General features: G+C 40.8%; 1 protein-coding gene across 3 annotated transcripts in view; it reads right to left on the bottom strand.

Moving 5' to 3' along the window:
* LOC148889186 (serine/threonine-protein kinase MARK1-like) overlaps window positions 1–12,770 on the bottom strand; it is a 32,755-nt gene that overhangs the window by 5,945 nt on the left and 14,040 nt on the right. For all 3 annotated transcript variants that reach the window (XM_089011698.1, XM_089011700.1, XM_089011699.1), the window contains exons 4-13: window positions 7,350–7,398; window positions 6,610–6,675; window positions 6,385–6,455; window positions 5,013–5,069; window positions 4,596–4,832; window positions 3,291–3,410; window positions 2,811–2,910; window positions 2,618–2,730; window positions 2,241–2,394; window positions 87–268 (exon numbers count right to left, since the gene is read on the bottom strand). In XM_089011698.1, the coding sequence (XP_088867824.1) occupies window positions 87–268; window positions 2,241–2,394; window positions 2,618–2,730; window positions 2,811–2,910; window positions 3,291–3,410; window positions 4,596–4,832; window positions 5,013–5,069; window positions 6,385–6,455; window positions 6,610–6,675; window positions 7,350–7,398 (1,149 nt within the window). The remainder of the gene's footprint in view (window positions 1–86; window positions 269–2,240; window positions 2,395–2,617; window positions 2,731–2,810; window positions 2,911–3,290; window positions 3,411–4,595; window positions 4,833–5,012; window positions 5,070–6,384; window positions 6,456–6,609; window positions 6,676–7,349; window positions 7,399–12,770) is intronic.

Below are 12,770 nucleotides of genomic sequence, written 5' to 3'. Positions count from 1 at the left end.
CTTAACATAAATATATTCAATTTGTGTTGAACGCAACTGATATCAGCATGGTGTAGCCTCATTTGGAAAATCAAAGAGCCTTTTACCCCCACAGCACTTGTGTTTTTCTTCCTCTCCTGCGCTCCGAGTGGCGAGGCAGGGACATCTCCCTTAGAAGTGTTGAGCTCCAGTCGGCGGGCGCCGTCCCACTCTTCTCGGTGGTCACTCTCGACGCTTAATGCCTGACCCCGCCGCGTGTACGACACCGCCGGTGGCACGGAGGGACCCACTGAGAATGGAGAAAAAATAAGTCAGACCGAGATGATGATTTAACACGATGGAACGAAACAGCAGCAGACGCTAATGACAAAGGTCACTGGGCCTCATTCACTAAGTGAGTGAAAAAAAATGCCGAAACTTTACAGAGGTGTCAAGATAAGCATCCATTTCGTGTAACAGTGATTAGTTGTGGAGTTGTGTGCAATTTGGCAATCTATGAAAAAAAGTATTCCTCACAACTTCACAAGCACACAAAAAAAATCCAAATAAATAAATTAATATCATACCAGTGAATCAAATTCATCGTTTGCCTTTTACGTTGAGCAAATCAACAATCGACACATGACTGTAAACATTTTTTTCAACGTTTATCACACGGATTTCACCATGAAAAGCCGACAATTCCTCGTGCTTTGAGGTGCTGCGATAAATGAACCAGCCAGCAGATGTCACCAGACACAACATGTCCGACAGGAGCAAGTTGCTCTGACGTGCAATGTCATCCAGAATTTCTCTTTTCGATTTTCCCCGTTGAGAGTCCATCTTCTCAAAATAATAGTTTCACGTGAGACACTGAATGTCAACATAACTGGCTCGATTATGTCAATCGCAAATTTAATTAAGTTTTTTCCCTTATGTTCAACAAGAAACACTGTTTAGCCTCATCTTCATCACAATCATGTTTTCTGACAAAGGTTGTGACGACATTTGACTTTCGTAAGCGGGTCTGAAAAAAGGTTTAAAATGATTTTGTGTACTCAGCACTGTGTGTGTTCAAGTCGCAGAATCATAAAAACGCTGCAAAGTCATTTCTAATTTCCCTATAGTGTTTCACATTGTTAGCATGAAGCTAGCCGACTTTCATTCGACAAAATGGAACTGTTCATTTGTGTTACATGTTCAAAATTTTGTTCAATTTTGTTTTAGGTGTGATTTGTGCTGAGAGTGACAAATAAAAATCTCATATGAAGATGTGTCAGAGAATACTTTAACCCAAGGGTGTAAAACTCAATTTTTGCGGTGGGGCACATTGTACCCCAATTTTCCAGTGTTTAAGGTGCACTGTAGTATAAGCACCCCCAATGAATAGTGTATTTTCAAACTGTTTCCATATATAAGGCACCATCAATGAATGACAAAAGTCTCTCAAATATAATATAGAAATATATAAAGGTTTTCCAAATATAATGCACACCATATTGTGAGGCACTACCAGTAGAGTCTGGGGTTACACACTACTTCTACTGGGGGAAATGGAGTCGGGGGCTGCTGACAGGAGTTGCAAGACCTGTTGTGCCTCAATATTACTTCAAAAAAAAGGTGCACCTGCGTTTAAACGTAGGGTACAGTAGTTACAGTTTCCTCTCGGGGGCCATTATAAATTTGGGGAAGCCGTTAGAATGTTTCATCCCCTTCACATATTACATACAGAGCGGCCAACAATTTGATGAATAACTTCGAATAAGAAGTCGAGAATAATGACGGTTATTGTGGATTACAGATGACAATTTGAACTTTTTATCCGGACTTTAGCGAGCATCATGGCACTTAACATGCTTGATTTGTTTTTGCGGGCCGAATAAAATAATGCGGTGGGCCAGATTTGGCACTCGGGAATTGACTTGACACCTGTGCTTTAACCCTTCCGGGGACAGTGGTCATCGTGTTATCTGGTTATGGCATTATTGGCGAATGACTGTCAAATATGAGTATTTCAGTGTATTTTGATAAGTTAAAAGGCATTTATTTATTTATTTATTTATTTATTTGGTGTTAGGTGTAAACCTCCTCTAGAAAAAAACATTTTCGATTGCAGATTTTCGGTTAATTGCGGTGGAATTGACTGTAACCGGGCAATTGTTTCAGCAACTTCCTCCAAATGTAGCATTCACCCAGCAGAACTCTCACAGCCCGGTGGGAAGGGGTTACTTTACTTCATCTGTCTAAACTACCACGAGAACCATCACCACCATCATCCCCACCATGATCGCTGTAGCGGCGCTGCTTTTGATTGGCCGAGATGCTGCGCGTGACTTTGGGATGCGCGGGAGAAATACTGGAGCCGTTGTTGATGTCGCTGGTGGGACGCTGCCGCTGAGCCAGGACGCTGTTGGTCAGGGGCTCGCTCCCCTCAAACTGCCATGAGAGAGTGGTTAGCTGGTCATATTGTGTTGAATACAAATCAATTCAGTTTCTAAGTAGAATTAAATACTCGATGAATTGTGAAATATCAGTTAAAATACAAAACGACAGCTGGCAAAACGGGGAACGGTGCTTTGAAAACAGCTGGCACTGACTGATAGAAGATTTAATTGCATTTAACACCCAGACATGATGGGGACATGAGAGAGAATCTGACCTCTGGCGCTTTTCTTCCCAGCAGCAAATAAGTGGCCATGACATCATCGTACTTCTGGTTTTTTAAAGAATCTTTGATCTCATCTTTCGGGAAACCCATGGTCACCATGAGCTCTGTCGGGAACAGGAAATTTGACAGTTAATCTGGTCAGGAGACCCTCGACTATGACCTCCACGTACGGGCCGAAAAGCACCTATTCTGGTGCAGTCGTTGAAGTCGGCCTCGGGCTCGATATACGGCTTCAGCTCCTCCTCCTCGTGACCCACATTCATCCAGTGATCTTTCATGATTTGCTATCAGAGACAATTGAAATATTTTTTTCAGTGGTGATGGCATCCCATGACACATATGCATGCATATATCCCGGGGGCTGTGTGCAACACTATGTTAAAACATTCTAATGAAGCGTAGTGCTGAATAACAAACAGATCAATTGTTATTAGGTAGCTCGGCGTGTTTTTTCTTTTTTTTTGGAGCAAGTTCAAATGCGATAATGACTGTGAACTGACAACAGCAGAGTGTTTGCAATGATTCATTGAAGTTTACCCATACACACAAACACCATGGACATGCGCTAAGTATTGTATTAAATATTATATTAAAAGTATTATATTCAATAAAATAAAACAGAGCAAATCAGCATCGCGTGTAAGCTAACAATGCAAAAAATTACCTCCAAACTGCCACGTTTGACCGGGTTGAGCACCAATAGTTTTTTCAGCAGGTTTTCACAGTCTGTGGACATGTAAAAGGGGATGCGGTACTTTCCCCGCAGGACCCGTTCTCTCAGCTCCTGTGAGGAGATAAACAAAAAAGCGACTTAGTCATGACGTAAAAAAAAAAAAAAAAAAAAAAAAAAAAGATGAGTGACAGGCAATATTATTACTTGTTTTTCTCAGAAGATAAAAATATGTCAGTGACTGTCTTATTGTCTGTCGACATGTTTTGCTGCACTATTTGTGTTCAAATATATTTTGCATAAACAAGTATAACTACCGCATCATTTATTTTTTATTTCAGTCAGTGAAAATGATTTTTTTGAAGAATTGTTGACTATCTGGCATTAGTTGTGATGTTCGCTGCCACTATCCAGTCCTCATGAACTAGATTTTTGTCATTTTATACAAAAATTAGGTGTTTATTGTAACTGACATATTTACATTCTGTTTGGACAGAACTACATGTTAGCCTTCAAAATAATGAATTGTTAATTTTATTTAATGATGCCTGAGACCTGCAAAATGATTGGTGGAAAATAAAAATGCATCATGTGACTGACCTTTGAGAAACAAATGCATGGACTTTTCAGAGCTTAGTCTACAAAACAACTTTTTCATGACATAATCCATGTCAACAGCGTATCCCGAATTTTGGTGGATATTGTCGGAATTACTCCGTGCACACAAGCAAACAAACCTTCACTGACGAAATCATAACGTCCATAATGGCACCCCCCCCCCCCCCAAAAAAAAAAAACAAAAAATAAAAACACAACAAAAAAACAAAAAACAAAAATGAATTAAAAGTGTGTCACACTTCGACTCTATAAACTGCCTCATGAATCATTTCGTCAGTTGTGCGTTATAAAAGTAGGGCAGATAATCCTCCGGAGAGTCTTACTCTCCCCCAATGATAGCAAGAGGGAAATTCCACTCTTAATCTGTTCATTTAGGAAATACAAAATCATGTTCATGCATGTCACCTAAAATAAAATAAAAAACAAAAACCCCAAAAAATAAAACATTCAGTTGGGAAATCACCGGCTAGCATGCCACTGTGTGTTGAGTCGCATATTGGTGCTAAATATCAGTAGCAACTACAGTATATTGCAAGACCTTAACCTTGCATGTGCAAACAGTTAGAACTAGTTTATATATACACATAAAAAACATCCAATGTTATTTAATTTCTACCACAAACCAATGTCGCTTGTTCAATTGTAAGGAGAAAAACGATATTAGATGAAACATGTTTGCACCTTGAGGTTTTGCCCATCAAAGGGTAGCGAGCCGCTGACCAGTGTGTAGAGGATGACCCCGAGGCTCCACACATCCACCTCGGGCCCATCGTACTTCTTTCCTTGAAAAAGTTCTGGGGCGGCGTAGGGCGGAGAACCACAGAAGGTATCCAGCTTGCTCCCCACGGTGAATTCGTTGCTGAAACCAAAGTCGGCAATTTTGATGTTCATGTCGGCGTCCAATAGTAGGTTCTCGGCCTAAGGGGGGGGGGGGAGAGAACAAACAGCGCGTTGGGTGATCACAATCAAAGTATCCTGCTTTGATTGACATGTCCGCCAAATTTTGTGTTAATCGGTCAAAACTGTATTTCAATCCATGTGAGTGAATTTTGTTGTTTTGATTTGGGAGTCATGATCAGGAGAATTTGGCACTGTCACCTTGAGATCCCTGTGAACGATCCTCCTCTGGTGGCAATACTGCACGGCAGACACAATCTGAAACACAAACGTCAGAGGTCTTTCATTATGTCACGAAACATAATGGAACATTTTTCCATAGGCTGAAAATATCACACAGGAGCGGGAAAGAGCCATGAGGAACTCCAGGCTGATATCATCTACCTTCCTGCAATGCCGGATGACCCAAGTCCGGGCAAGGGAAAATGTTTTTAGTCATCATAAAGGGTCTTTCGAGCCATGCTCTGTTAGGTCCCTCACCTTGGAGGGGGTTTGGGGTTCAAGCTTCAAGCTGTTTTTTTAAATGATATTTCAAGGACTAGTTCTTCTTCTTTTCCTTTTGGCTTTTCCCTTCAAGGGGTCGCCACAGCGAATCAGTGTCCTCCATCTCCAGAGCTTTGATTATGTCCCCTTGTGGCTACATAACAAGCAGCTCTATGACGTTATTAAAGATAAAGATGCTCAGTAAAAGGATCCCAAACACAAAATGGTCATCGGCACAGCAACATTCAAAAAAGCAAAACTATACTCTCCATTTGACTAGTTATTTCATTTTCAAGTACAATTCACAAAATTTGAATTCATTCATGAAGTACTTCTTTCTTGGTGTATCATGTGAACGTGGTATAAAATAATGAATGATATATTATTAAAAATAACGACTTTTTTTCAGAATATGTATTTATTTTTAATCTAACATCATCTAAAGTATTATTTTAAACATCGTCCAGTTGTATTTAATTCTTCAATACAAGGAAACAAATGTATTTAATCTTAAATAACAGCTGTTTTTTTTCTCTATTTTTGTCAGTCCAATTTTCATTTAACCTTTATGCTGAATCAATTTTAATTTAATACTTGTTTGACTTTTGATTTTCTTTTTTTTTCACTCGACTCAATCATAAAATTGTCAAGGATCACATCATTTCCAGTTGATTGATTTAGTTATATATTCAGTTTATTCGTTTTAATCTTTTTAATGGTCATAAAGCAATATGGTCATCCTGACCATCCTGGTGTAGGTGAACCACTGCCCCGATGTACACCGTGATATACATAGTGTGAGGCATCTTCTTTGAAACATGGTGGATGTGAAAGAAGTGGATTATCATTCAAACCGGCGTTGATCCCATTGAATAAAATTCAGATTCAGTCACTACGTTTTGATGTGAAAGGAGCATCGGAAAAAATTGCTGACGGATCAATGCTAATGACGCACCGCTGGGTCTCAGAACAAGCAGCTGCGGAAGGAGAGTGAGTGCAAACGAGTCGCCCGAGTCGGCGAGGCACGCTTCTCCTCTGCAGTCCGTGACAGAGCATGATCTTGGCGAGTGACGCGGCGTCGCTATCTCACCTGTCGGAACTTGGCCCTGGCCTCCTTCTCCTTCATCCTCCCGTGGGCCACCAGGTAGTCAAACACCTCCCCTGTGGCACACAGAGAGGACCAGGGTGTGCATTCACGGCCGGGAAAAAAAAATCATTTCGAGGAAGCGGGGGCGTGTTTCGAGGGAGAAGCTGGAGCGGGCACTGGCGTCAAAACGTGTGGGCACATTCACAAAGTCAAGTGAATGTCACTCACCACCGCTGGCGTACTCCATCACCAAATAGAGCGTCTTCTCAGTTTCAATCACCTCGAAAAGTTTGACTGCGGAGGGTGAAAAAAAAAACAAATAAATAGCACACTTAAAAAATAAACAGCCGAAATCATCAGAGGACATTAAGCTCCTGATTAATTTTCTACTTTTGAGGTTCTGTGCATCCTTGTTTGTCCTGTTTGTAATCCGGCAAGGCACTCATTCTCACTCAAGGTGACTTATCAGGGTTAAACTTGGTTATGACAGTTAAAAAAAGTTCACGAATCATGAGTGAAGTCATAATTTTGTCGTAGATTTATTCGTAAAATTCTAAAAATTATTCATTTAATGCAATTAATATTCAAACGAGAATGAAAAAAAAACAATTGTAAATAAAAATTCAAAATAAATGCAAACAAATGTTCAAAGCAGACATGTAAAAAAAATAAGAAAAAAAAGGTCAAAAAGGGACAACCAAATTAGGTTATTCATTTATCAAAATTTGGGGCTAAAATAAAATCTCCGAAAGTTAGGCCAGCCATTTTTGTACTCATTTTGGTTTCTTGACTCAAATATTTTGACTGTTTACCCCAAAAAATTATGCTGTAACTTTTACAATTCAAATTTCAAATGACAGCCAGATTTATTATATTTAATCCGCTGGCAGAAATCATGCTGATATATTCAACATCTCAAAAATGGATGGCACTACTTTTTTTTAATATCATTAAGTGTCAGAACTTACCAATGTTGGGATGATTCAGTAACTTCATTATTCGCACTTCTCTGAAGAGCTGTTGACACACACACACACACACACACACACACACACACACACACACACACACACACACACACACACACACACACACACACACACACACACACACACACACACACACACACACACACACACAGGTTTGTCTTTTTGAAAACTGCTGATGAGGCGTATTTACAAAATAGCATTCTGCACACAACTGCGGCACAGAAAGTTGCAAAGTGGATTAGTGGAAGACTGGATCATCATGGGACTTGGGTGCTATGTAAGGCAACATGACTGATGCGCTGGCAATAATACGTTTTGCTCTGGACATAAGAAAAAAAAATTGCACTGACAGACTGTCGTATCAGTAGACAAGCTTCCAGCCAGTCCAATCCAATAAAATCATGCACGCTCATCTTTGTTCTGCCAGCATCATGTTTATCGACTGACTGCAGAGCTTTAAGAGCATCTTGGCGTCATGTCAGATGAGCCCCCGCAGCCACTTAGCGGTGCTGTTGAATCATTTACATTTTGCTGACTGTCCGCCCCAGCCGTCCTCTCAAAAAACAAAAAACAAAAAACAAAAAACAAACAAAAAAAAAAAAAGACTTTGCAGCCTGTTGACGTCACCGTTGACGTCGGTTGTTGTCGGCCATCTTTGCTTTTCCGCCTTCTATACTTGGGAGTAGAATTTAGTATTTCTGACGATTCAATGACACTTTGAGATGCTGTATGTGAGAGTAACGCGTGTTTTTCTAGTTCATCAAATGTAGTTAGTAAGGCCCGAGCCTGAACAAGCTTGGACCACTCGGGTACTTTCTCCAGTCATTTTATCCGGCTCTCAATCTCAAATGCTATTTCAGGTTCAGAAATATGCAAAACTTGCCATCATAACTGTGAAAGTATAAAAATTGTAAAAGAAATGGAAATCATGGTAAATGGTGAAGACAGTTTTTTTTCAATATTCAGAGTGTTTTTTTTTCCAGTTACTCTGGTTTCCTCCCACATTCCAAAAACACGTGGTTGGTTAATTGAACACTAAATTTGTTGGGAAGTGTGAATATTAGTGTGAATGCTTGTGGTTTGTCTGTGTGTGCCCTGCGAGGAACCGGCAAGCAATTCAGGGTGTATCGCGCCAACTGCCCGAAGACAGCTTGGAATGGCTCCAGCACACCCGTCCGTGACCCTCGGGAGCATAAGCAGTTCATATAATGGACATATATATATATGCGATTAAAGGGAAATTTACATTGAGACTTGATATCCAACATGCATTCCTGACCACATGCCGCAGGGCGTCCTTTGTCTAACATTTTCAGCATTCCAGCTTTTTACCTTGCAAGGTCATAAATCACTCCAAACACGAAGTGAAGCCTTGGATCAATTTTCTATTCCAATACAGTACAATGAAGGCTGAACTGTGGTTTCTGTGACATTTTTATTTGGTTTTAGTCTATCTTCTATTCTCCCTAATTGTCTGCCCTGTTATTGACAAAGCTGTTGTAGGTCTGTAAAAAGCTGATTAATCAACTACCGGTACAATTATTCATTCTAAGAAATGAATGGCCTGGAGTGGAGGACAATAAACAAACAGGCCATGGCCTCAGTTTACGTGACTTTGCAATCAAGACCAACATCCGTCATCCTTATGAATGAGGGTTGGACTAAAGACTCGCTATCTCATCTTGATGTCTGACGCGACCTCTGCTTCCCTCAACATTCGCCTCCCTCTTTCTCTCTTCAGTGTGCGTCACCGCCTCAAAGCCCCCTCACATGGGAAGCACGCGTGCACCCGCTCGGAAGCGAAAATGACAACAAATGTGAGAGCTGTGGAAAAATGACAGACAATGTGAAGGTCAACGATAGGAATGTTGAGATCTTTGATGGATCGCTGGTGTCAATGTCAATAATATAATACAGCGAAGCCACACAGCGGCCTCTAGAAACCTCCTCCGGGTTTACTCTGCAATGGATTCTCTTTCATGAATAAAAATGTGATTCAAAATGATGACCAAAAACGCTAATTCTGAAATATGCGTATGACAACATGCACATAGTTCAACACGCCTGCGTTTCCGTAGCCTGTGCCAGTGACCTACTTCCAACTACCCAGGGGCATCGAGACTTCCAAACTAGCCTTAATTACAAGCCCAGTCCCGACACGCAAACTACCACATATCAGACCGCGAACAACCTACACAGACTGGCTGTACTATTTCAGTCACAGATGCTCCTGCAACAAGGACGTTATTGTTAGGAAGTGCTCATTGCTCTAATGAGGGGGCTGTATGTGCGCATATACATCGGCCAACAGTGAATCGTGTTTGAAAAACAACTGTGTCCTCCTCTCGGGTACGTTTATGGTTTTGGGGGGTTAGAATTGCACTGCATCATAGTTGGAGCGATATCATGATGATAGAATTGAAAATGAAGTTGTAGCTTGATGTTTGAAATCTTTTTTTTTAACAGTCTTGGTCGAAACCTTGCATTTGACTGCTGTTGTGTCCCTAATCAATTGTCCAGTTGGTAATTGTGGCACACTTCTGGCATGAAAAGAACGTTGGGGGTGCAACAAGAGAAAGGAATGCACGAAAAGCAGTTTAACGCATCCATGAACAGATCAAGTCATAAATAAATGCACGACTAAGCAGCCCCAACATTTGACGCGTCCGCCCAATTGCTTTCCGCTCATCTGAACCAGACCAAAGGCGCAGTTGGGCCCTGGGCCGGATGGCATCTTATTGGTTAAGGCAGCGTGGCAGACACAGAATGCACGTAAACAGCCATTATGGCAGCGCGGGGCGACGGCGGGCTATTTGGAAAATACACAAATGAGGCAGGATGATTCTCAGAATGAGTAGCCGACCACAACTTTAGTAAACGGGGCGTCAAAAGGAAGGTGAACGGCTTTCCCGATTCCCAACCTGCGTTGACCTTGGATTTGGATTCCAGCGGACTGAAACAGCGTTTCAGTTTTAAATATAAACAGTTCTTATTTACAGATTAGGGTGAGAGAGTCAGTGAGAGCAAAGCGGGATGATGGGACGGTGGGCAAAGAAGGGATTAACAGAAAGGCCTATTTTAGGGATAAAATACCAGAAAAACATCAGCGACGACAGCATCAACATCCCCAGATGTCAGATGATGCGTTTCCTCTGGTGGATCTGAGGAGGTGCTTTGAAAGCCAACTTCATTTCCTGTGCGCATTCAAAAGCACCGGCAGAGTCACGATGGGTCAGAGGCTGTCACACCGGGCCCAACACAGAAACACAGTTGTTTTTCCTGAGATGACCACTTACTATGACTAAAAAGACAAGTGTATTGGGAACACGTTTTAGAGTGCAAAACCTCAGGTACAAATGCTGTGTGGGCGCATGTCACTCAACTTACTTCATGGCAAATTGTGGCAGATCATCTTTGTGAATATTATTCAAAAAGGCATTTCTCACCACTCTCTGACAGGGTTTACTGGCAAACATAAACATAAACATAAAATAAACATAGTCTAACTAAAAAAGACTACATAGCCCCTGCTAACCTAATGCCTAAAACGTACAATGACACACCCAAAATTAGTATATACAATATATGATGTTGTTGTCACGTTGAGCAATTAGTTTAAGTACACAGAAAACAATTCCCATAGGCACGTATTCTTTATCTTCTGCAAGAAAAGGTCTGTTGGTGGACCAAAAGCACTTATATTAAAAGGTGGATTCAGATATGCTGCTGTTGAGGGCGGAGAAATAAATTCTCTTTACATCCACAATGTATGTGAACCAACATATAAAAAACACTCATCTCAAGACAAGACGCTCAGGCTAATTTGCTCCTCAGCAGTCCTCGAGCAGGTAAACAAAAAGATAAACACAAAAGTATCCTTTGTGCAACAGTGGGGAACGGAATGGGAAGAATACAAATTGTGTCTTTGCCAAACAAAGCGTGTTTTTAGAAACGCCAAGAGCCAGAAAAGATAAAAAAAAAACACTGGCTCCCGTCCGCTGTTATCCTTTGTTTACTACTGCTCATCTTGGTAGAAGTCATTGGCTGGCTACATTGTGTTCCAGTATTGTCATCACATGGCGATGAGGGGCTGGGGTTGTTAAAGCGCTCGACAGGTTAGTTAATAATAATAATAATAATAATAATAATAATAATAATACATTTAATTTACAAGTGCCTTCATTGATGCTAATTTTGGCTAGCCTGTCAACTGTCAGCATTTCAGTTATTGGCTTCAGTACAAATTTAAATAGTTGACCTTTGAGACAAAATTGGTTGAACATTTTCATGTTTTAATATACAAAGTTGAATTTCAACTTTGGTTTTGTGTCAGCTTTACGGTTAACTTTAACTGTTGTGCTTCTAATTTGGAGAACTGAGTGAGCAGGACAGTAAGAGCAGGTACCCAGGAATACTTTCAAAAGTGCGTTTGAAAAATATGGCTTTGATGAATTTTTCGGTCATGACGTGCAGTGGCATTCCCGAATTTGTTCGGGTTTTGTTTTTTCTTGCGGAGGGGATGCGTTTCAAGCTTCGGTCAGACCTCTGGCAATGTTTTTCCCTCCCACAAAGGGCCTTGTGTACAGCTACCCCCACTTTCAATGCAGATAACTCTACAACCATGGACCATATTTTCTGGTGTATAAGGCGCACCCAAAAGCCTTCATTTTCTTCAAAAGATGACGCTGCGCCTTATATGCGGGTGCACGTTATATGTGAAGTAACATTGAGCCACAACAGGTCTTGCAACTACTTTCAGCAGCGACCGACTCCATGTCCCCCAGTAGAAGAAGTAGTGTGTAACCCCAGCCTCTACTGCAACGCCTCATAATGCGGTGTGCCTTATATTTGGAAAACTTTTAGCTATTTATATATTATATTTGGAAAACATTTTTCATTCATTAAAGGTGTGCCTTATAGTCTGGTGCGCCTAATATCTGGAAAAAGTCTGAAAATACACTATTCATTGGTGTTGCGTCTTATACGCTGGTGCGCCTTATACACCGAAAAATACGGTAAGCTCGAAATAAACTTTTTTTTTTTTTAATGAAAGTACAGAGTCAAAGGTTTCTTACATAGCATTGAATGTTTATATAGTGCAAAAACTCAATATTCTGTGGGTCGTGCAATTTAAGTTAAAATGACAAAAACCCTGGCACTGGAGCGAAAACATTTTTTTTGTACATCATCTGGTAGTCAATAAGTTAAAGAGCGCAAAATATATACGTTCATTGGTCTAATTTGAGCCTAGATTTTCACTTGCTGCAAACGCGCAAGACAGCCCCCGCGACTTGTAACAATGAGGTTAAAACATCTCAATTTCTCCACGTCTTCTTATATCCTCAACATTCATTCATTCCCAAAATTATGTCTGAGTGTAATTCAGAAGCAACTCAGACA

Source organism: Hippocampus bargibanti, linkage group LG13 (assembly GCF_051943395.1).
Source record: "Hippocampus bargibanti isolate YZ-2025 linkage group LG13, ASM5194339v1, whole genome shotgun sequence".
In the NCBI taxonomy this organism is placed as follows: domain Eukaryota; kingdom Metazoa; phylum Chordata; class Actinopteri; order Syngnathiformes; family Syngnathidae; genus Hippocampus; species Hippocampus bargibanti.
This window is presented reverse-complemented; position numbering and strand designations above follow the sequence as displayed.